The sequence below is a fragment of the Globicephala melas genome, chromosome Y (genome assembly GCF_963455315.2).
Source record: "Globicephala melas chromosome Y, mGloMel1.2, whole genome shotgun sequence".
In the NCBI taxonomy this organism is placed as follows: Eukaryota; Metazoa; Chordata; class Mammalia; order Artiodactyla; family Delphinidae; genus Globicephala; species Globicephala melas.
In genome coordinates, this window is record NC_083336.1 from 2,644,039 (window position 1) to 2,669,963 (window position 25,925).

The 25,925-nt window shown below is 37.9% G+C and overlaps 1 protein-coding gene across 4 annotated transcripts in view; it reads left to right on the forward strand.

Moving 5' to 3' along the window:
* Positions 1–25,925, forward strand: part of LOC115849783 (zinc finger X-chromosomal protein-like) — a 61,546-nt gene that overhangs the window by 28,894 nt on the left and 6,727 nt on the right. For all 4 annotated transcript variants that reach the window (XM_060293107.2, XM_030851396.2, XM_060293109.1 and 1 more), the window contains 2 exons: positions 11,833–11,921; positions 16,405–16,974. In XM_060293107.2, coding sequence (XP_060149090.1) covers positions 11,861–11,921; positions 16,405–16,974 — 631 coding nt within the window. In that variant the 5' untranslated portion in view covers positions 11,833–11,860. The remainder of the gene's footprint in view (positions 1–11,832; positions 11,922–16,404; positions 16,975–25,925) is intronic.

A 25,925-nucleotide genomic window follows, 5' to 3' on the forward strand; every position in this document is an offset into this window, starting at 1 on the left:
ACTCCGGACGCGCAGGCTTAGCGGCCATGGCTCACAGGCCCAGCCGCTCCGCGGCACGTGGGGTCTTCCCGGACCAGGGTATGAACCCGCGTCCCCTGTTATCGGCAGGTGGCCTCCCAACCACTGCGCCACCAGGGAAGCCCCGATTTCTTCTTTTTTGACAGCATTTATGTTATATACTGAGGTGCTCCTATTTGGGTGTATATATATTTTCGGTTGTTATATCATTTTCTTGGGTTGATGGTTTTATCATTAGGTAATATCCTTCTTTTTCTCTTGTAACAGTATTTTAAAGTCTATTTTGTCTGATGTGAATATTGCTATTCTAGCTTTCTTTTGATTTCTATTCGTATGAAATACCTGATTCCATCCCTTCACTTTCAGTATGTGTCGCTAAATCTGAAGTGGGTTTCTCATAGACAGCATTTATAGCAGTCTTGTTTTTATATCCATTCAGCCAGTCTGTGTCTTTTGCTTGGAGCATTTAATCCACTTACGTTTAAGGTAATTATCGATATGTACTTATTGCTATTTTGTTAATGTTTTGGATTTGTTTATGTAGGTCTTTTTTTTCTGTTCCTCTTTTGTTCTTTTCTCTTGTGATTTGATTATTAACTTCAGTGTTGTGTTTGTATTCCTTTTTCTGTTTTGTATGTATTGTAGATTTTTGGTTTGTGGTTACCATGAGGTTTTGCTGTAGCAGTCTGTACGTACACAAATTTTTTTAAGTTGCTGGTCTCTTAATTTCAAATGTATTTCCTATATCTTGCATTTGTACTGTCCTCACAGTTGCTGGTTTTGGTATCATATTTGTGTGTGGATGATTTTCTACCTTTATGGTTTCCTTTACTGGTGAGCTTTCCCATTTGTAATTTTCTTATTTTTGTTTGTGGCCTTTTCTTTCCCACCTAGAGAAGTTCCTTTAGCATTTGTTGTGAAGCTGGTTTGGTGGTGCTGAAGTCTTATAGCTTTTGTGTGTAAAGCTTTTGATTTCTCTGGCGAATCTAAACTCTAGAGCCTTGCTGGGTTGAGTATCCTTTGTTGTAGGTTTTTTCCTTTCGTCACTTTAAATATATTGTGCCACTCTCATCTGGCTTGCAGAGTTTCTTCTGAAAAATCAGCTGTTGTTTTCCCTTATTGCTTTTAATATTTTCTCATTGTCTTTAATTTTTCTCAATTTGATTAATATGTGTCTCAGTGTATTCATCCTTGGGTTTAACCTGTATGGGACTCTGCACTTCCTGGACTTGGGTGACTGTTTTCTTTCCCATGTTAGGGAAGTTTTCAGCGATTAGCTCCTTAAATATTTTCTCAGGCCCTTTCTCTCTTCTCCTTCTGGGCCCCTGTAATGCGAATATTGGTGCATTTAACGTTGTCCCAGAGGTCTCTTAAACCACTCTCATTTTTTTTCATTCTTTTCTTATTTTGTTTTGCAGCAATGATTTTCACAGTTTTGTCTTCCAGCTCATTTATCCATTCTTCTCCTCATTTATTCTGCTATTGATTTCTTTTAGTGTACTTTTTGTTTAACTTATTGTATTTTTTAAAAATTAATTTATTTTACTTATTTATTTGTGGCTGTGTTGGGTCTTTGTTGCTGTGCGCGGGCTTTCTCTAGTTGCGGCAAGCGGGGGCTACTCTTCGTTGTGGTGCACGCGCTTCTCATTGTGGTGGCTTCTCTTGTTGTGGAGCATGGGCTCTAGGGGCGCAGGCTTCAGTAGTTGTGGTACATGGGCTTAGTTGCTCTGTGGCATGTGGGGTGTTCCTGGACCAGGACTCGAACCCGTGTCCCCTGCATTAGCTGGAGGATTCTTAACCACTGCGCCACCAGGGAAGCCCCTATTGTATTGTTTATCTCTGTTCGTTTGTCTTCTATATATTGTAGCTGATTGTAAAGCATATTTTGTATCTTGGTCTCTGCCTCCATTCTTTTTCTGAGATCTTGGATCATCTTTATCTCATTACTCTGAATGCTTTTTCAGGTAGCTTGCCTGTCTCTACTTCACTTAGGTATTTTTCTGGGGTTTAACCTTTTTCCTTCACCTGGAACATATTCCTCTGCTGTCTCATTTTATAACTTTCTGTGTTTGTGGTTTCTGTTCCTCAGGCTGCAGGATAGTAGTTTCTCTTGCTTCCGGTGTCTGCCCCCTGGTGGGTGAAGTTGGTCTAAGAGGCTTTTGCAGGCCTCCTGGTGGGGGTACTGGTGCCTGCACTCTAGTGTGTGGCATTGGATCTTGTCCCTCTGGTAGGCAGGGCCATGTCAAGGGGTGTGTTTAGAAGTGGCTGTGGACTCAGGAAGATTTTAGGCAGCTTGTCTGCTGATAGGTGGTGCTGTATTCCCACCCTGTTGGTTGTTTGGCGACCCAACACTGGAGCTACAGGCTATTGGGTGGGGCCAGGTCTTGTGTCAAAATGGCAGCCTTCAGGAGAGCTCACACCAATGAGTACTTTCTGGTACCTCCGCCACCAGTGTCCTTGTCCGCACAGTGTCCTCACCTCCCCAGGAGACTCTCAAAGATCAGCAGGTTAGTCTGACCCAGGCTCCTATGAAGTCACTGTCTTTTTCCTGGGTCCTGGTGCACATGAGACCTTGTGTACCTCCTCCGATAGTGGAGTTTCTGTTTCCCCCAGTCCTGTGGAGCTCCTGCAGTCAAGCCCCACTGGCCTTCAAAGCCAAATGCACTGGGGGTTCCTCCTTCCAATGCCAGACCCCTGGGCTGGGGAGCCTGACGTGGGGGTCATTACTCTCCTAAAGGAGAACCTCTGTGATATAATTAGTTTGGAGTTTGTGGGTTGCCCACCTAGCGGGTATTGGATTTGATTTTATCATGAATGCACCCCTCCTCCCATGTCATTATGGCTTCTTCTTTATGTCTTTGGATGTAGATTTTTTTTTGGTAGGTTCCAGCCTTTTTTATTGATGGTTGTTCAGCAGTTAGTCCTGGTTTTGGTGTTTTTGTGAGAGGGGGTGAGTTCAAGTCTTTCTACTTTGCCATCTTGTCTCCAACTTTCTGTTTTCTGAAAATATGGTTCCTTTCTTATCCATATAATTGACATAATGTGGTGCTCAAGCTCACACTGGCAGTAGAGTAGAGTAGTACACCAGTCCATTAAGGTTACTCCTTGTTTATCAGTTGTAGGACATTCGATTTCAGGGTAAAATAGTAACTTTGGCTAAGTGAGGCCTCTTTGGTTTAATGTCAGAGTGTTAAAGGCTTCTCTCCCCTCCCCTTCTCCCAGATGGCTATGCGGAGCTCAGCTGCGGTGCACACCCTGTCTAGCCTGCAGACAGAGTCGCACATGCTATCTCCAGGCCTGGGTCTCTGTCCTTGGGCACCCTCTGGGCACATGCTGAGCTCACCGGGCATTTGGACCCCACTGGGGTCCCCATGGAGCTGTCCTGTTAATTTTTTGAGGAACCTCCATACTGATTTCCATAGTGGCCACAACGGTTTACATTCCCACCCACAGTGTGGAAGCATTCCCTTTTCTTCACGTCCTCACCAACACTTAATCATCTCTTTCAGACTAGCCATTTAACAGATACTAAGTGATGACTCTAACAGATTGCTTTTTGTGTCATATCCAAAAAATTGTTGCAAAGACCAGTGTCAAGGAGCTTTTCTTCTCTGTCTTTTCCTAGGAGTTTTATGGTTTCAGGTTGTAAGTGTTAGTCCATTTGAAGTTAATTTTTTTGAATGGTATATAAGATAGAAGTCTAGTTTCATAATTTGCGTGTGATTATCCAACTTTCTCAACACTGTTGAAAAGACCATTCTTTCCCTATTGACTGTTTTTAACTTCCTTATAAGTTATTGAGTGTATTTACATAGGTTTATTTCTGGACTCCTGATTCTTTTGTGATTTCACACGAATTTTAGGATTGTTTTTTCCATTGCTGTGAAAAATAATATTGGAATTTTAATGCATTGAAACTATGGATAGCTTTGCGAAGTGTTGACATTTTACAATAATTTTTCTTATCTGTGAACACAGCATATCGTTCCATTTATTTGTGTCTTCAATTTCAATTGAAGACAATTTCAATTGTACTTCATCCAACTCCTGAAACTTTACTGAATTTGTGTTTTGATGGAGTCTTTAGGATATTCTGTATATTAAATGTGTCATCTGCAGGTAGAGGCAGCTTTACTTTTTGCCTTTCTAGTTCCATTGCCTTTTCTTTTTCCCTGCCTGATTGGTCTAGATAGGACTTGCAGTACTGTGTTAATGGGAGTGGTGATTGTGAGCACTCTTGTGTCTGATCATAGAGGAGATGCTTACATTAGTTGTGGACTTATTACATAGGATTTTTATTCTTCATTTTGTTAATGTGGTAATCCTTCTAATGTGCTGTCGAATTCAGTTTAGTACAATTTTATTGTGAAGTTTTGCGTTTATATTCATCAGGGATAGTAGTTTTCCTTTCTTGGACTGTCCTTGTATTGCTTTAATATCATAAAATGAGCTTGGTATTGTTTCCTTTTCTTCAGCTTCTTGAAGTGTTTGAAAGGAATTGGCTTAGTGTTAATCCTTCTTTAAATGTTACCAAAACCATCTGGTCCTTGGCTTTTCTGTGTTGGGAAGTTTTATTTACTGATTCAGTCTCCTTCCTTATTATTGGTCTGTTAGATTGTATATTTTTTTCCTGATTCAGTCTTGTTAGGAAATATGTTTCTAGGACTATATCCATTTTTTGTAGGTTATCCAGTTTGTTGGCATGTGGTTCTTAAAGATTGTATTTCTCTAGTGTCAGTGGTAATGTCTCCTTTCATTTCAGATATTATTTATTTGACTTTTTGTTTTTTAGTCTAGCTAAAGGTTTGTCAGTTTTGTTTACCTCATTAAAAAAACAGCTCTTAGGGGCTTCCCTGGTGGTGCAGTGGTTGAGAATCCACCTGTCGATGCAGGGGACATGGGTTCGTACCCTGGTCCGGGAAGATCCCACACACCGCAGAGCGGCTGGGCCCGTGAGCCATGGCTGCTGAGCCTGCGCGTCCGGAGCCTGTGCTCCGCAACAGGAGAGGCCACAACAGTGAGAGGCCTGTGTATCGAAAAAAAAACAAACAAAAAACAGCTCTTCAGTTTGTTTATCATTTCTGTTGTTTTCTGGTGTCTATTTCATTTATTTCTGCTCTGTTCTTTGTTTCTTTCTGCCAACTTTGGGCTTAGTTTGTTCTTTTTATAGTTCCTTGAGGGGTAATGTTAAGTTGTTTATTTGAGATCTTTTTTCTTCATGTAGGTGTTTATCGTCATTTTGCCACATCTAAGTTTTGGTACGTTTTGCATTTTGTTTCCATTTTTGCTTCAGAATATTTTTAAAATTTTTGTATGATTTCTTCTTTGACAAATTAATTAAGAGTTTTTTGTTCAGTTAGTTTCCAGCTTTGTTCCTGGTACTGATTTCTCATTTCATACCATTGTTGCAGGAAAAGATACTTGATAATTTCATTCTTCTTAAGTTTAAGACTTATGACCTATATAATAATCTATCTTGAAGGGTATTCTGAGTGCACGCGCGAAGAATGGGTATTCTGTTGCTGTTGGATGAAATGTTCTATATATGTCTTTTAGGTCCATTTGGTCTAATGTATAGTTCAATTCTAATGTTTCCTTTTAGATTTTCTGTTTGGATGATCTGTCTGTTAAAAGTTGCTCTGTTGAAGCCTCCTCCTATTGTTGTAATATTATTTCTCCCTTCAGATTCGCCATTATTTGGTTAATATGCTTAAGTGGGCCAGTGTAGGGTCCAGTGTTGGTTGCATACATATTTTTGATTTGATATATCTTTTGATGAATTGATCCTTTATCTGTATATAACCTTCTGTACCATTTTTGATGTACAGTTGATTTTGTGTGATATTTGTAGCTACCGCTGCTCTCTTTTCATTGCCACTTGAAAGGATTATCTTTATCCATGCCTTCATTTTGAGCCTGTGTTTGTCCTTACTGCTGCAGTGAGTGTCCTTTAGGCAACATATAGTTGGTAGTTGAGTCTTGTCTCTTTTTTTTTCAAATCCATCTAGCCACACTCTGTCTTTTGATTAGAAAATTCTGTCCATTTATGTTTAGGATGGTTAATGATACTTAGAGATGTACTAATTCTCTCTTACTGTTTCTTGAATGACTAGAAACAGACATGAATTCCTTTTTTCCTTCCTTCTTCTCTTGCTGCTTTCCTTTGGGAACTGACTAGTTTTCATAGTGGTAAGGTTTGCTTTTCTTCTTTTATCTTTTGTGTATCTACTGTAGGTTTTTGCTGTGGTTTCCATAAATTATCTTATGCACATAATGATCAGTTTTAAGCTGAACAACTTAAAATGTTGATTGAATACAAAAACCCTATCCAAACCCTTCACACTTTGTTTCTGTTGACAGAATTTGCCTTTCTCATATTACATATCTAGCAACAAATTGTAGCTAACATTGTTTCTAATACTTTTTGTCTTTTAATTTATAGAACAATTTATTATTGTCCTGTATGTCCTTCAGAAATGAAGGAAAGGGGCTTCCCTGGTGGCACAGTGGTTGAGCATCTGCCTGCCAGTTCAGGGGACACTGGTTCGAGCCCTGATCCAGGAAGATCCCACATGCCGTGGAGCATCTAAGCCTGCGTGCCACGACTACTGAGCCTGTGCTCCATAGCCTGCGAGCTACAACTATTGAGCCCGCATGCTGCAACTACTGAAGCCCTTGTGCCTAGAGTCCCTGCTGCACAATGAGAAGCCCGTGCACCGCAACAAAGAGTAACCCTTGCTCACCTCAACTAGAGAAAGCCTGCGTGCAGCAACAAAGACCCAACACGACCAGAAATAAATAAATTTATTTAAAAAAATAAACTGTCTAAAATCAAAAAGAAATAGAGAATTTTAAAAGCAGCAAGAGGAAAACGTTCTTTCATAAGGGAACCACCATCATGATATAGGTGGATTTCCTATGGGGGAAAATGCTACCTATTTGGCATGTGGGATCTTCCCAGACAAGGGAGTGCACCTGTGTCCGCTGCATTGGCAGGTGGATTCTTAACCCACTTTGCCAGTTAAGAAGTCCCTAGACAGTTTAATTACGTGTCTTAGAGAAGATCCTTTTAGGTTGAAATTCAGGGGATATATCCAAATCCTCTACAGTTTGGGGAAGACATTCTTTCCTTAAAGCCATTGTTTCCCCTCGTCTCTGTTGTCATTTTCTGGGATGTCAGTAATATGTAGGTTGTTTTCTTTAATGGTATCCCACAGTTAAGGTATGCTCTCTTTCCTTTTCCATTCTTTTTTCTTTTTTTTAACCTCTGATTGGTTTATATTAAAGGACTTGTCATAAGATTTTTTTCTTCTGCTTTATCCAGTTTTTTGTTGATGCTCTCTATTTCACTTTTTTCCCATTTCATTTCACTGTATTCTTTTAGAATTTCTGTTTGGTTCTGTTTTATGATCTCTGTCTTGCTTTTTTATTTTAATTTTTTTAAATTTATTTTTTATTTTTATTTTATTTTTTTCTGTCTTGCTTTTGAACTTCTTATTTTGTTGATGTATTGCTCTCATTGTTTTCTTGAATTGTTTCTCTGGGTTTTCTTCTAGTTTTCTGAGCTTTCATAAAATAACTTTTGAATTCTTTATGGCACATTGCCCTAAAGATCTCCATGTCTTTGGAGTTGGTTACTTGAAAGTTACTGTGTTCCATTGGTGGTATTGCATGTCCTTCGTTTTTCAAATTCCTTGAAGTCTTGTGTCATTTTCTTTGCATTAGAAGAAGCAGTCACTTTTCCAGTCTTAACTGTCCTCAGCAAAGAAATACCTTCTTTCATCCCTATGAGGGATTCTGAGGCTTTCTAATACCTTTTCTATGGACATACCTGTTCCATCCTTTTTGCTCCCTCTTTTGAGGGAATCCTTAGATTGTATGCCTTATTCCTATTCTGCAAAGCCAGCATGGGTGCTGAGAGCCTCAGGTTTCCTTTATCCAGGGCTGTGCTGAATATCCTAATTGGTATGGTTTCTCGCAATCCCATTGAGTCAGACCTGCTCTTGGTACTGTTGACAAGACACAACAGAGAGCCAGCCATACGATGGGAGTGTGTATGGGTAAGGCAGGTATGGGGGTGGAACAAGCAGGGGGTCCCCAGCAGTTCAATGGGTGGGTTTTCTGATAGAGTTGTGAAGCAGGAGGATCATGTTCCTTTGACGCCCCGCAAGAACCCTGGCTACTGTTCTCATAGCTGTTCTCCAGCCCCTAGTCCTGTAGCCACACCTCAGTATTCTGGATGTGGCAAACAAAGTGGATCTCTTTGACAATATTCTGCACCACTGAGGTAGCTGGGTCCTCATTCACAGGCCAAGAAGGACTCTCTTGGCACTGAGCTGTGCTGCCTTGGGGGATGTGAGTAATGTGAAACCATTCTTACTGGCTCCAGTGCATCCAGTTTCAGATTTTTTGCTGAAGGGAGTTCTGGAATTTCTCCACTGACTCTTGAACTTGCACAAAAGCTCACTTATCCATGGATGATTGTCTCAGTCAGTGTTCTTTGGAGTGAAGACAGTAGAAAACTCTTATTGCACCATAATGAATACAAGTTCAACTTCTTTTTTTTTTTTTTTTTTTTTGCGGTATGTGGGCCTCCCACCGCTGTGGCCTCTCCCAATTGCGGAGCACAGGTTCCGGACGCGCAGGCCCAGTGGCCATGGCTCACGGGCCCAGCCACTCTGCGGCATGCGGGATTCTCCAGGACCGGGGCACGAGCCCGCGTCCCCTGCACCAGCAGGCAGACTCTCAACCACTGCGTCACCAGGGAAGCCCTAAGTTCAACTTTTATTAGAGATAATGAGATCGATTTCTGTAGGGAAACTTTAAGATACCTTAAATAAGATATCATTTTATTTTTTATTATTATGCTCATAAGATATTTTCTCATTTATCCTTTTATAGTCACATATTGAAAAAAGGAAAAGAAGTACAAGCTAGAAAGTTTCGGGAAGAGGAAGCAGTGACAACTTATTTAGAGGAACTATCTTTTCCATTTTTTTATGGTTGAAAAAATATTACTGTACCTATCATAGCCTTTTTATTTGAAGCATTTTGAATAAATGTCATAAAATACATTATATTTTGAAAATAAATTGGATGTCTTAGGGGTGGCATGTTGGAAATTAATTTTTTTATAGTATAAATTACAACTGAGTAATTCTTACTTGCATAGTTCCTTAGAGACTGTGTCAATATCAAACATTAATAAGAGATATAGGGACTTCCCTGGTGGGGCAGTGGTTAAGAATCCGCCCGCCAATGCAGGGGACACGGGTTCAAGCCCTGGTTGGGGAAGATCTCACATGCCGTGGAGCAACCAAGCCTGTGCACCACAACTACTGAGCCTGTGCTCTAGAGCCCGTGAGCCACAACTGCTGAACCCACATGCTGCAGCTACTGAAGGCCATGCACCTAGAGCCTGTGCTCCACAACAGGAGAAGCCTGTGCACTGCAATGAAGGGTACCCCCTGCTCACTGCAACTAGAGAAAGCCTGCATGCAACAATGAAGACTCAGTGCAGCCAAAGATTAAATAAATAGATTAAAAAAAGAGATATAAATAACCATGACATATGCTTAAAAAAAAAGAAGAAGAAAGGGATAATCGTGCTCTGGAAATTCAGCAGCAGAGGAAATAGTTGTTTTTAGCATTTTCTTCCTGAGGAAGGACATGTAGGGGATAAATTAGTGCAGGAATAACACGTAAAGGTCATTTACATAGAAGAAATCTGAAACCAAGGATAGAGTTTGGGTCTTATGGAGACTTTGGATATTTTTGTTTGGCTGATGAGAGAGACAGAAACAGAGATTGGGGTAGTGGTAGAAAGGAGGGGAAGATGAAGAAAAATTACGAGAATAATGGAAAGGTTGTCAGAACCAGATCTTAGAGGCTTGTAAGCCAAGGAGATCAGATTTTATTTGGAGAATCAGTAGGGAGTCATTAACATGTTTTGAATTGAGGTCTTACATCATTTAAAGTATGCTTTAGAAAAGGAAGAAGTTTACACTCACATGTATAAGAGAAGGAGAGAGGCATACCGTTCATGAAGGACCACGTAGGGTAAGAAAGCAGAGGAGAAGAGGAGATGCCATAGTCCAGAGCGTTTATTGGGATTCTATAGGGAAGGAATGGGCAAGGAAGAATAGGTATACTAAGTTTAGGATTGGATAGTTTGAACAATGTTAGTGGCCTCTGGGCTATAGGAACTGTCCCTAGTTGTTTGGAATGCGGCCCTGGGTTATTTTAGAGTAAGGAGAATCTTGGCTTAGTAAATTTGGTGGTTAGGGTTGTGGGCTCTGATTGGTTGGTTTTTATATCAAAAGTGCACTCACAGGGAGACTATTGCTGTCAGTAGGCAGTCCCTCCAGGATCAAGGTCACAAAAGAGAGAGAAATATAGTTGGTGCACTACATTACTTGCAGTCTTAATAGTAACAATTTATATGTTGTCAGCAAAAATGATAGAGATTAAAGAAGCTGTATGTGATAGCACTGTTGAAGGTGAGTTAGAAAGTGAGAAAGTGGCGATAGGAAAACCAATTAGGAAGTTTCTGTGGTACTTGCAACATAAGTAAATCATGGCCCCTAATAAACCTCCCCTTTCTACTCCCTCTATCTCCTCACTTGCTTTTTAGGCATGTGCTAGGTTCTTCATATTTTTGTTTTTTAATTTTTCTTTTTTTTTTAAACTGGCTATTTTTTCTACCCTAGGCCATATTTTGTCGATGACCTACCTTCAGGTTTCATGTTTTTATGTTATTGTTTCAGTCACCAGGAGAGAGAGAGAGAAACTCTTGCTTGTGGTTTCAGACATCCTATAGATGGGACTTTGATTTTATTGTGTAAAGATGAATTTATTTTTTAACCTTTCAGCTGGTACCAAGTTATTCGTGGCCTGGAGAATATACATATACTTTGAGAATTATTTCTGCAACTAGATGGTCAATTAAGGGAGGTCACTGTAAGTTATATAGAAATCTTAAGAAGGTTTACCATTGTAATGAATTTTGAATTTTTACCATTTTTGTAATTTATTGGTAGGAGATTGTAGACTATATTAAATTTAAAGATGTAATAAAAATCTTTTAGGAATTCCCTCAGTATTCCACAAAATGTGTTAAAGTTGAACCTTAAAGAGTCATGGCTGTTTATGGAAAGGAGGCTGGAGGGAGTTTTCTGGGGTACAAAAAATGTTTTATATCTTACTCTGAGTAATGCTAATACAAATTTACACAAATATAAATTTATTAAGCTAAACACTTAAGATTTATGCACTTTAATAAAAGAAACTAGTGAAATATAGCAGAAAAAAAACAGAGAACAAACTAGTGGTTACCAGAGGGGAGAGGGAAGGAGCAAAATAAGGTAGGGAATCAAGAGGTTAAAAAGTAGTATGTATAACATAAATAAGTTACAAGGATATATTGTACTACACAGGAAACATGGCCAGTGTTTTATAATAACTAGAAATAGAATAACCTTCAAAAATTGTGAATCACTGAAACTTATATAACAATTGCACATCAACTGTACCTCAGTTTAAAAAAAGAAAAAAATTTCTGCACTTTATGTAGAGTACAATGTAACTAAAACAAAGAGAAAAACCCCAAAACACTGTCAACATGCTTGAGTTAACTTCTCGTACGATACAGCTACCCAAATATAATTGGTAATCATTATGTTCACTTTATTTTACCTTGATAGGTTTTGATAAATCAAGAAATGTGACCATTTCAGAAGTGTAAATATCATGATGACGTTTTAAGTATGTGATACGAAAAAGTTAACGTTTGATATACTTTATTTCCCGGTTTAGGAGCTGTGACTAATGAGAATCAAAGGCCATGGATGAAGATGAACTTGAATTACAGCCACAAGAGCCAAACTCATTTTTTGATGGAATAGGTATATCTATTTCTTGGGTTGTTCCACTTTCCATCTGACAAATTTGGAGTTACCAAGAGGATGTATTGCTAGATCTGTATTGATTTATCCTTAGGTATCTTGTTTTCCTCTCAAAATCTCGTTGCCAACTCAGTCTGTCAGTAATACCATCAGTATCAAAGTCTTGTTATCTTTATTCTAAATTTTCTCAGTTTACTAAGTCCTATTAGTTCTGACTTTGAAAGTGTTTCTTGTTTATTTCTGCTGTTACTGGTTTTCTTTTGTTGCTGTAATGCATTTCCACAAATTGAGGGACCTAAAATACATCAGTTTGTTACCTCACAGATTTGTACGTCAGAAGTTCAGCTACAGTGTGGCTAAACTTGGTCCTTGTGTAGAGTTTCACAGAGTGTTGGCAGGGCTTCATTCTTTTCTGGAGCTAGCAATCCAAACTAGTATTCATTCTGATGGTATAAAGTTTTAAAGAATTTTGTGAATCTCCTTTCTGTGTCATTGGCATTTACCTTATTAGAAAAGAAATCCATCTACATATCCTTCCAAGATAATCCCACTTCTTTTTGACTTCTGCTGAGATGGTTGCAGGACAACGCCCTAAGCTCTTTAGATGCATCCTACTTTGATTAAGGAATCTGTGAGGCACACTGTTTACAGCCTTAGAAAGACATTGTATGACTGAATTCTCAGACCTTTTGCTTTGTCTGAGATTATAGAAGAGTTGTAGTCAGAAACTACTTTTCCTCTAAAAGGTTCTTTCCTGACAGCAAATCACCCCAATTTTAACTCCTTTTTTCTTTGTCATCTGTTGATGCTGAGAATTTCCCCAGTTGTTAAGTCCTGCTACATTTTATTTATTGGTTCTTCCACAATTTATCTTCTTTTCTTGAATTTACCATAAGCGGCAAGAACAAACCAGGTCACATCATCAACACTCTGCTGAAATCTCCTGAGCTAAATATCTGAGTTAACTGTTACAAGTTACGTTTTCCATATAACCTCAGGATACAATTTTGCTAAGCTACTTGTCGCAATGTAACAGGTTTTTCCTTCCTTCAGTTTTGAGTAACATGTTTCTCACTATCTTTTGAGCTTTTACTAGCAGTGTCCTTAAAGTCTAGATTTGTATTAACTGTCTGTACATGGTGACTTAGGTATTCTGTAAATTCTTTTAAAATTTTTCTGCTTTGGTTGTTTCTTCCTTCTGAGTTCTCACTAGCATGAGTTGTTAACATCCATATTTCCATTACTGGACTATTCAAGGGAGTATCAAAACCATTACACATTTGTAGGTATTTGTACAGCAGCACTCCACTCTCTGGTACCAAAAATCTGTATTCATTTCTATTACTATTGCTCTGCCAAACATTAAACAAATGTAGCTGTATAACATAGTAAAATTCTTCATCTCATGGTTTCCATACATCAGAAGTCTATCACCACATAGCTATGCTATTTGGTTTGGACTCCATGCGGCTGAAATCAAGGTGTCAGCAGGGTGTTTGTTCCTTTCTGGAGCTTCTGGGGTGAAACTGATTCCAAGCTAATTCAGGTGGTTGGCTAAATTCACTTCCTTAACAGTTGTAGGGCTTAGGTGCCCATTTCCTTGCTGGCTGGCCTTTGCTCCTCACAGCTAGTGTTCCTTCACTTGCTTTTCATGTGCTCCCCATCCTGCCCCACCCAAAGCAATTGGGCATTGCATCTCTCTCATACTTAACGTTCTGCTTCAACTCTCTAATGCCAGCCTAAGAAATTTCTCTGCTTTAAGGGTTTATGTTTATCTAGTAAAATTACCCTATTTAAGGTTCATAACTTTAATTATATCTGAAAAGTATTTATGGCATTAGCCATAATGTGATGTATTCACAATTTCAGCCATTGTGGCATGGACATTTTGCAAAGAGGGTAAGGTGGACTAAATGGGCTGGGGTGGCTGTATACCACACTGCTCTTCATGCCGGTTCTCCCACTTAGCCCAGGCACTATTATCTCATTCTTAACTTATATTAAATTATTTACCTTGAAGTTAGTTTCTTTTTTTCACTACCTGTACCAGTAGAGTACTCATTCTAAAATAACACATGGATGATGTCATTTCTCTGTTCTTCGATGTCCAGGAGATAAAGTATAAACTTGAAATTCTCTGTTTTGATAGTGTCCTACTTATACAGCCCTGTTTCTCAAAAGGCTTTCTGAAAGGAGCCTTCTGCATCAGGCAGATGGAATCTTGCTTCATTCCTCCAACTGCTCAAGGAAAATTATATTCATGAAGTTTTAACAGTGGGAAAAAAAGTATTGACATTTACAGATGGTTCTAAGTACATAATATTGTAAAGTGATTTACACAGCTATTCTTATAAGTTAAAATTTTAAGAATTTTACTCATTGAATTTTATATGATCATATTGCCATATATTAAAGCAACAGTAATTAATTTTACTAAGAAACATGAGGATTTTTAACATGCTTTCTAAATCCTGTGTGTGTGTGTGTGTGTGTGTGTGTGTGTGTGTGTGTGTGTTTCTTAAACAATTTGGGATAGTCTTGACTCGTGGTAATTTCTATTTGATAATGGTAAATACATCTTTGGACACTTGAACATATTGAAGTATAATTAATGTTCTTGAAAGAGAGACTGTAAGTTCCTTGGAGAAAAACACATAGGATTTACTAGCTTAAAGCCACAAGCCACAAGCAAGCCTGGGCATGGGTCAAGGGGTAGAATGAAGGGCTTTTTCATTTTAGCTCTATTTATTTAGACTATGTTGTTTGTCTGTCTATGAACAAGTCACTTAATTTACCAGGTCCTCCATTTTTACATGTCCTAATAATAATGAAACCTCTCATTACAGTTTTTCAGAACACTTCCCTTACATTGCCATTTGATCATTACAACACTCCTGTGAGGTATGCACGACAGATATTACTGTCCTCATTTTACTGATGAGGCAACCAAAATTCAGAGGTTAAATGACTTGCCCAAGGTTACAAAATGAATGTGTCTAAACTGTGCTCTGTGATTTAGACCTTTTAATTAGTGCTGTTGCCACTAAGTGCTTTCACAGGTATGTTTTTAAGATGCAGCTTAAAGTCATCTATTGCTTGATGTGAATTATTAGAGACATTGAAGACAAATTATTACTAAGCTTTATGTTGGAGTTTTATAGAAATTAAAGAAGACATTTTCTTGTTATTTTTTCTATGTGTAATGAAAGTGGGTATTAACTGGTTTAAAGACTCCCTGCAGCTTTTATTATTCCTTGGCCCTTGTTGATCATTTTTGTTTGTTGAAGAATCTGTTTGTTTCTCGGAGGGCCTGCTTATTGACACATAGGCATTGGGTTAGGCATCTGCTTAAATTCAGTTTCTCTGAGTCATGACCAGGGACACTAATCAGCCAAGTAGCATTGTAGTTAAGACTTCCATGATTGCTTTTCACTGGACCAAGAGCCAAGATACCAGATTTGTTTTCTTTTATTTTATCTTATGTTTTTGGTAAGGATATTTTACTTCTTTTCCCATTCATGGCATTCATTCAGTACATGTGCTGTGCAAGCAACTGTGTGTGATCTTGGTGAAGTCATTTAATCTCAGGGGGCTCCAGTTGATTCACCCCTCCACCTTAACTACAGAATGGAGTGAGTAGGGTTTCTTATATTCTGAGGAAACTGCCTTGGAGATGGAGTGTACGGGCTTGGGAAGAGGCTAGATGGAGGCAAGATACCCTGGTGAACTCGGTCAGGCTGCACAGCAACTAACCTCAACCTCCACTGCTCCAGTGCAGCTGTACTTTATTTCATCTTCTCTATCCACAGAGATTCTTAACAAGTTGTCTTTCTTTCTCCTTAACTGTGTAGCATTCTATCTCACTTTTCACTGATGCCCAGCTCCTTTTATATGCCAAATTCAGAGGATAAATTTAGAGGATAATTTCTAAATTTCCAGTCATTAAAGAATAATGGTGGAATATTATACCAGAATAGGGTGAGACAATGAAATTTTTTAAAGGAAGGGAAGAAAAGAAATATATATGAATGATTAAAAGTAGAAAACTGTGTTGAATGAGTTGGGGGGGAAAAGAAAAGAAATGGAACAGACAGGAGGGAAAATGGTTCATTAGTTTTCTGAACTTGTGTTACTTAATTTCATAATTATGGCTTAAAATTTTATTTTGGTTGCCTGGTAACTTTAATGTTTGTTTGTTTTAATGAATATTTTTCTTTTGTGACTGCCCTGCATTTTTTGTTTTTCTAGTATTTCTTTACATGTTAATTGGTTAGCGTTGAATAAAACCGTGCTTGTGTTAAAATCTTTTGTTTCTTATATGAATCAGATAGATTCCCTCTTTATTCCTTAAAGCTATTTTAATGTTTGAGAAAGCCAAGGATATAGTCTGTTCTCCTGGTGGAAATTAAAGAACATTTACATCATTTAAGATAGCCATTCATGCCTACCTGAAATTTGTCGTTTTAATTTTTGTTTTTTTAAGGAACTGATGCTACACACATGGATGGTGATCAAATTGTTGTGGAAGTTCAAGAAACGGTTTTTGTTTCAGATGTTGTGGATTCAGATATAACTGTACATAACTTTGTTCCTGATGACCCAGACTCAGTTGTAATCCAAGATGTTATTGAGGATGTTGTTATTGAGGATGTTCAGTGCTCAGATATCTTAGAAGAAGCAGATGTGTCTGAAAATGTCATCATTCCAGAGCAAGTGCTTATTACCTCAGATGTAACCGAAGAAGTTTCTTTAGCACATTGCACAGTCCCAGATGATGTTTTAGCTTCTGATATTACTTCAGCCTCAATGTCTATGCCAGAACACGTCTTGACAAGTGAATCCATACATGTGTCTGACATTGGACACGTTGAACACGTTCATGATAGTGTAGTTGAAGCAGAAATCATCACTGATCCTCTGACAACTGATGTAGTTTCAGAAGAAGTATTGGTAGCAGATTGTGCCTCTGAAGCAGTCATAGATGCCAACGGGATCCCTGTGGACCAGCAAGATGATGACAAAGGCAACTGTGAGGACTACCTAATGATTTCCTGTAAGTGTTGGGGTACAGTGATTGTCCAAGGTGTTTTTGAAGGCTGTCTTTCCTAACTTACATTAGGGTGATGTTTTCTTTTTTTTTTTTTTTATGGTACGCGGGTCTCTCACTGTTGCGGCCCCTCCCGCTGCGGAGCACAGGCTCCGGACGCGCAGGCCCAGCGGCCATGGCTCACGAGCCTAGCTGCTCTGCGGCATGTGGGATCCTCCCGGACCGGGGCGCGAGCCCGTGTCCCCTGCATCGGCAGGCGTACTTTCAACCACTGCGCCACCAGGGAAGCCCAGGGTGATGTTTTCTTGACTTAAATTTATATAATGTTAAGATAAATCTCATAAGCCTATTTGCAATATTGTTTTAGTGTGGTTCCTATAAGATAAGCTGTAATTAAGGAAAGTGAAATGATACAAAAGTAAAGAGTTATTTATTTCTACATAAGGTTGTAATAGAAAGATAAAGGCTGCAAAGAATAGGACTGAACTATATGAAATCGTGAAGGATGTAATTAGGCTGTTACTTCCCTTATTAGAATTACCACCAAAACTTGAAAGGGTTTCAGTTTGGAAAAAAATCTTCTCTCTTTATAATGCACTCACTTTTGCACTTACTTTTTCCCACACCAATGTCTCTTTTCCCTTTGGAGTAATAATTGTATTTTTAAAAATAAATTCACTTTTGCATTTGGAATTATATTAGTATAACACCTTGAAATAAAGTAGTCATGTACAAGAGCGTAAACAACTAATTTATGTAGATTTTAGATTGATTAGAAATTTAATATCATTGTTTTACATTCTGCTCACTACTCCTTATGGAATGCTGGCTTTCTTCATTGAGCGTACTTTTTTTAATCATCCAGGACATAATTAGACATAGTTTTGCTTATAGCACATATCATAGTCATAATAATTGTTAGTAGAATGCCTCGATAGGTGTCTGATCTTTCTGACTCCAGCTTTTAAATATATTCCTTACATTAATGGGGTTTCACTTTGTTGGCTAGTTCCATTATCTAGCTGTTGATTTAAACAACTTGGTTATCTTAAATTAGCAGCTCATAGAGATAGCTAGGGTCTTTAAAATCAAGTTTTAGTGTACAGGTGGAGTTCAGACTGTTCCCACTGACTCTGAATATAAGTCTTTTTCCCTTGTGTCTTTGAGCATAGCACAGTAAAATTTACTGCACACATTTTGGGGGCAGAGATAGTAGGCATTTATATGTCTCTAGTGTGATCAGGTATATCATCATCGTGGCCCAGCTTTATGATAATGATAATTTTCTACATTCTACAGCCTCCACTGCTCCAGTGCAACAGCACTTTTTTCGTCTTCTCTATCCACAGAGATTCTTAACAAGTTTTCTTTCTCCTTAACTGTGTGGCATTCTATCTCGCTTTTCAGTGATGTACTGTTTGAATTTTATACCACATACATGGATTACTCTTTTTTTTTTTTTTTTTTTTTTTTTGCTGTACGCGGGCCTTTCACTGTTGTGGCCTCTCCCGTTGCGGAGCACAGGCTCCGGATGCGCAGGCTCAGCGGCCATGGCTTACAGGCCCAACCGCTCCGCGGCATGTGGGATCTTCCTGGACCGGGGCACGAACCCGTGGCCCCTGCATCGGCAGGTGGACTCTCAACCACTGCGCCACCAGGGAAGCCCTGGATTACTCTTTTAATAAAAGTAAACTAATTGGCAAAAAAAAAAAGCCACTGTGAAAGCAAAAATAAGAATAAAAATAAATAATTTATTATCAGGAATCTTTTGATCAGGCTTTAGAATATTGCAAAAGTGAAATGGCAAAAAAAATAGAATTAAACATGATTATGGAGAAAATTGATAGACACAGGAGACAGAAACTAGGAGATAAAACCCAAATACAGAAAAATTCAGTGAACTTTTTAAATACTTAAAAGACAGTAAACCTTGAAAACTAGACAGAATTGGCTCATCACATACAAATGATCTTTCCTCAAAAAGAGTAATGGTGGTTTTCTCATTAGTAAACATGGAGGCTAGAAGGCAATGGGATAATACAGTCAATATGTTGAAGGGACAAAGACGGTCACCCAAGAATTCTATATCTAGCTAAAGTTTTAAAAATGAAGGAGAAATTGACCTTCCCATATGAACAAAAAAACCTGCAGTAATCAAGACTGATCAATATTAGTATAAGGATAGACATATAAATCAATGGAAGAGAATTGACAGTGCAGACATAAACCCATACATCTCTGGCCATTGATTGATACACTGATTTTTCACAAAGGTTTCAAGATAGTTCAATGGGGGGACTCCCCTGGGGACCCATTGGTTAGGACTCTGCACTCTTACTGCCAAGGACCAGGGTTTGATCCTTGGTTGGGGAACTAAGATCCCACAAGCTGCGTGGTGAGGCCGAAAAAAAAAAAAAAAGTTCAGTGGGGAGGAAAAATAGTCTCTTCAACAAATGATACTGGGATCTCAGAATTGGAGAAAATATTTGTAAAGCCTGTATGTAACGGTCTAAGAATCAAGGATATTAACCTTTTACAACTCAGTAATAAAAAGACAGATAACCTGATTTTAAAAATGGGCAGAGAACTTGAGTAGACATTTCTTCAAAGGAAAAAGCGTAAGTATATAAAGGATGTTCAACATTGTTAGTCATGAGGGGAATACAAATCAAAACCAGAGTGAGATACCACTACAGACATTCAGATTGGTATTTTAAGAAATGGAAAGTAAAAAGTATTGGCACGAATGGGGAGATTTTGCATCTCATAAATTGCTGGTGGGAAAGAAAACGGTGTAGCCACTTCAGAAAAATTTGGCAATTCCTCAGAAAGTTAAACATGAAATTACCGTATGACACAGCTATTCTACTGCTAAGCATATACCCGGGAAATTTTAAAACATGTCCACACAATAGTTTTTATACAGATGTTTATAGCAGCATTTTTAATGCTAGTAGCCAAAACATGTAAACAACCCTAATGTTCATTAGTAGGTGAATTGACTTTAAAAATGTGGTATCACCATACATTGGAATTTTATTTGGCCATAAAAATAAGAGAAGCATTGATACAGTCCACATCATGGATGAACTTAGAAAGTTCAAGAAATAAGTATTTGAAATGTCTAGAATAGGTATATCTATAAGGACAAAAAGTAAATTAGTGATCGCCTAATCTAATTGTGAGATAGTTGAAGATGGGTTGGTAAAAGAGTACAAAGGTTATCTTTTGAGGGCGATAGAAATATTCTGGAATTAGATGGCGATGATAATTGCACGACTGTGAATTTATTAAACACCACTGAATTGTGCACTCTACTCACTATAAAAGGGTGACTGTCATGGTATACAAATTTTATCTCAATATTAAAAAATCATTGAAATCATATGAGGCAATACATTGTAAAAAGAAATTAACAGAATGATAAAACCGTCAAGTCGTAATGGTAGTTACGTTAGTGAACTTTTAGAGGATAAACCACAAAATACTCAATACCATATGATAATCCAACAGGGTCTAAAAATTCTGAGGAAACTATAGTTTAAAAATTTTATACCCAGCCAACTTGTTCTTCAAAACAAAATGACAGATAAGTCATTCTCAGGTACCCAAGATTTCACAGACATTAGGACTCATGAGTGGTGGGGGTTTGCTATTCAGTAATTAATAGAACAATTAAATGAAATACATCAGTAGAAATATCTCAGGAATGGAGGGAAAAACTGGTGTTAATTTAAAACTAGAGTTTGGCGTTAGCAGATGCAAACCGTTATATACAGAATGGATAAACAACAAGGTCCTACTGTGTGTGTAGAACAGGGAACTATATTCAATATCCTATAATAAACCATAAAAGAAAAGAATATAAAAATTATGTGTGTAACTGAATCACTTTGCTGAACAGCAGAAATTGACACAATGTTGTAAATCAACTGTACTTCAGTAAAGTAAAAAATAAAAGTAGACTAAACAAATGTATATTTGAAGATCATGCAACAAAGTAATTATGTACAAAGTATTAACTATAAAGTATTTTGGATGGCATGATGTATAAGTGTGTTAATTTCTATCTCTCATCACAGATGACAGTAGATAACTGTCCTTAAAATATGATAACCATCTAATAACTATAATACTTTTCCAAGAGGGGTGTTTTAAAATCTACATTTATTGGGCTAATAGACATTTACTTGAAGACCATCACTTATACATTTAGCAAATGGATGTTGAATAGTTACGATGTGCCAGGCAATGTTGTAGGCTCTTGGGATTAGTGAATAAAATGAATGGAAGTTCCTTCCCTTCACAGGGAATGCCTTCTAGCAGAAGTGTACAGGCATAAAATTAATAAGTGAATTATGTGTGTATTAGAAAGTGCTTTGAAAAAGTTAAAATAGCCCAATAAAGAAGATAGTGAGTTGTTATGCTCAGGATGCCTAGAGAAGATGACATTTTATGAAAGACTTCATTTGAGTTTTCTGGTAGACATCAAAAAGGAAATGGATGTGCTAAACTGAGTTCAGGAGATAGTTCTGGGTTAATGATATAGATTGATATAGATTGAGAATTCTTAGTGTATAGATGGAATTTAAACCGTAAGGGTGAGATCACCAAAAGAGGGATTGGTTATGTATAAAGGAAAGAAGGCCAAGAATGAAAAGGCGTGAGGTTTTTAAGAGGCAGGGGAAAAGGAGCAGCTATGACAGAAGAATCAAGAGTGTAGGTCAAAGAAGTCAAGAAGGAAAGTCAGTCACAGAGGAGAGTGAACATCTGTGTCAGATGCTAGTGCAAGTCAAATGAGTGCTGAGAATTGGTCATGAGTGACTTTAGTGAACAGTTTTGGTGAAGTTTGGCAGAAGCCTAAGTGAAGTGAGTTCAGAGAATGTGGAATGAGAATTGGAGAAATGAAACTTGCAGAAGTGGGATCAAGATAAGGTGGTTTTATCATTGTTGCTGTTTTACAGAGAGAAAGCTTAGTTGTTTGCTGAAAGGAATGTTCCTGTAGAAAATGATGGATAAATTGATGTAAAAGATAATTGTTGAACAGTACAGAGAAAATATAAATTAGTGCTCAAGTCAGAGGGATTGCTTTTAAATAGGAGGAGTACAAATAGTTTATGGTAACATACAGTAAAAATAGAATTTATGGATTTAGTTGTTGTCAAGCGGGTAGAGCCAAATTTAGTGGATTTTTTTTAATGTTTCACTTGTTCTTAGGGAAATAGGAAGTAAAATCAATTGGTAGGTAGTGTTGGAGTTTTGAGGAAAAAATGTGAAATATAATCCATTCACAACAGTTTATGGTCATGTATTTGAAAATGAAACCATAAGAATTATGTGATTTTTAAAAAAAATCCAGATGTAGCTGCATAGATAATAGGTGCAAAGACAAAAGTTACATTCAGCAGGGGTGTGATTCTGCAAATCAAATGGTCAGATGAAGTGAGAGAGGGCCATAGGAATTGGGAGAATATTCAAGGGACTAGAATGGTGAACGTGAAATTAAATTGGCTTTATTGTTGAATTTGTTGTTTAAAAATAACGTTATAGGGCTTCCCTGGTGGCGCAGCGGTTGAGAGTCCGCCTGCCGATGCAGGGGACGCGGGTTTGTGCCCCGGTCGGGGAAGATCCCACATGCCGCGGAGCGGCTAGGCCCGTGAGCCATGGCCACTGAGCCTGTGCGTCCAGAGCCTGTGCTCCGCAATGGGAGAGGCCACAACAGTGAGAGGCTCGCGGACCGCAAAAAAATAAATAACGTTATAATTTTCATTTAAAACATTTGTGTTCATTCTTCCATTCTTTTACATGTATACATGCATAGAGAAATATCTGAACAGTATTCTTGTAACTATTGATAGTTTTAGGTGATGGGGTTAGAGCCTAGAATTTTGACCACTAAGTCCCCAGGGAACTCCCTTTATTGCATATTTTTAAAAACGTAGAAGCAACTAGAAGGATCTTTTACAGCTGCAGGTGAATATGTGACATTTTGCAATTCCAAAATTATTAGATTTTACAGTCCTCAAGAGTTTTATGGTTACCTACAGATTAACATTTATAAAAACATCTAGTGTGAATTTGTAAACACAGGACATTAGGTTTTTCAGTACCTGTTTAAAATGACTTTTTATAAACTTGCCAAAAGAGGGCAACTTCATCTACAAAGTTCTTAGAGGTTAGTTCTCCAAAGAATTATACATTTATTTTGGATTGTCCTGCCTGGTTTGCTGAGATCTCCAGCCCCTATCTCAGTTTGACATTCCAAAGTCACCTTTAAGAACATAATTTTAATTGTCAGTCAGCTGGATATGTCATTAAAAAGACCGCTAGGGCTTCCCTGGTGGAGCAGTGGTTGAGAGTCCGCCTGCTGATGCAGGGGACACGGGTTCGTGCCCCGGTCTGGGAAGATCCCACATGCCACGGAGCAGCTGGTCCCGTGAGCCATGGCCGCTGAGCCTGCGCGTCCGGAGCCTGTGCTCCGCAACGGGTGATGCCACAACGGTGAGAGGCCCTCGTATCGCAAAACAAACAAACAAAAAAAACGCTATTACACGTCAGACCAGAATTAAGGATATAATGCCTATTTTTTCCTCACGAACTGTATTTATTAAATATTGTAAAGATATTTTAGTTAAATTCAGGGTTTAGGGAAGGGGAGTGTGTGTGTTATTTGTTTATAATTGCCAAGAGTTTAACAAGCTGCGATTTTTGACCCTTGATATCATTAGGTTCATCCTGTACCAGCTCATTCTCCCTCACTTCTCAAGTTCTTAACCCAGTCTACCTTTCTCTTACTTTTAAACCAGAGTCCTTTGCCTCCTCTTGTGTATATCTGGTTGAAACCACCAGTCAGGACTTTTTTTCTTGTTTTCTGCATTTCTAGCTCCTGTCCCCCCAAAACAGGCTAGCTACATTGCTATTGCTGTTTGCTTCTGGGTATCAAAAATAATAGTGTTTACCCTCCTGTATAAGGAAACTGCCTTCATTTTTGCTCCTAGTTTCGTCTTCTCCCTTTCCTTCTGAGGTCTTGATCCAGCAGATTCACCATGCCCTCTTAATTCCAGCCTCTCACTTTCTTTATTACCTATAGACTTTGAGCAGGCTTAAGTATTTTTATCAAACAGTAATCTCCTTGATCCTGCAACCCATTCTGATTACTGCTTCTTTATTCTCCTTTTTTATACTAAACTTAAAGAAATTTACATCCTATATAGAATTCTCCACCCACTTTTGTCTGACCCCATATAGCATTCACTAAAACACTTTTCATCGAGAATATCAGTGACCTCTGGGTTACTATAAACCAGTGTAGATGTTCCTCCTTGACTTCGTATGTGTGTTGTGTTATTCTGTGTGCCATAGTAGGGTTTGCACATTGGTAAAAATATTTCAGGATGCTGTTTGAAAGCAGTTTTATGTTAAGTAATTTATTGGGGATGAGGATGGTCTTGATTTGTAATAAGAAACTAAAGTGTTGTATTTTCACTTGGGAGATACTTAATTTATCTGAATATTCTACGTAAGAATATTCTATAATTCTATGTAAGAATTTGATTAGACAAATGAAATTTTTAGATCTTATAGAGAACATGATGGGGAATTTGGAGAAGTTATTTTAAAGATATCAAAAGCTGAATTCTGTCTTTCTAAGCCAGTGTTAGGAATTTAAGACGTAAAATTACATAGTGGTCAAAACTATCACCATGCCCTTATTTGAGTTGTGCTTGAGTCATGAACTTACTCATCTGATCGCTACTCATGGAAAAACCACCTTCTGTTAATTATACCGTTTATGGATTTTTCAAAAAAATCACCTTAAATCTCATAGAATTCTTAAAATACCTAAAAGTTGATGAATGTTAGCTATGAGTCACATGGATTAGGTTTTGTATTCTGGCTTAGGTCATTACCTGTGTGATCTCAGATAAATCATTCAACTTTCATTAACATAGGTTTCCTGTCCTTTAAAATTTTGGCAGTACTTTAAAACCTCCCTCCTTAAGTATTTAGTTACTAGGTAGGTAATCTCTTAAATGGTAGCTATATCACATTTTAAAATAATCAAATCATCTGTTCATCATCCGTTTTCCTACTAGAATACAAACTTCTTGAGTCCATGACTTTTTCGTATTTTATTTGTATCTCTGGTATCTAGCCCAAAGTCGCACTTACAGTTGTGATTCATTGTTGAATTGAATAAAATATAATCGTTCAACGAAAAGGATAATGAAATACGTCTAGCAGAGGAGCACCAGAAGCAAAAAGGAAATGAAAAGGCTTGATGGCAGTATTGAAGACAAGCTAAATTGAAGTCTTCTCTGGGCTTTGGTTCTGCTTCTCTCTGCTTGGTCTTCAGCTCTGCCAAATAGACCACTTGTTGTGTCTAGAGCAGAGAGAACATTCCTTCAATCTTTTTCTAATGCACACAGCGTCAGTGATGAGTTGAATAGTACTAAGTTTTTATCAGTCTTTGCCAAACTTTCTTTTGTGCCAGAGATAGCAGTGCACGAAAGGATATATTATTTGGGAATTACATTTTTGGTATTATTACAATTCAGAATATGTTTCTTTGAGACATTGTTTTTTTTTACTTTTGTTAATTTTCCAAATCCTAAACATAATACTGTACAAATGCTTTTTCTTCTGTTATGAAGTTTAAAATATGAAATGTTTGTTCTGTATTCCCTGAATCTCTACTATTGGGAACCATGAGAGCCTCTATTGTTAAATAAGGATTTTGGGGGTTTTTTTTCCAAAAATGTAAAACACCCTACCTTCATTAAGGCCTATAAGAGTATGTTTAAATATAGATTTGCTGCATTTGTAAGCAATGACCCAGAATGATTACTTTTATGAACTCAAGTATCTGTGTGTTTGTTATGTGCACGTATATATACCATGTCTGTAAGTATGTGGTTTTACATGAAACAGTTTGATGTTTACATTGACCATTGTAA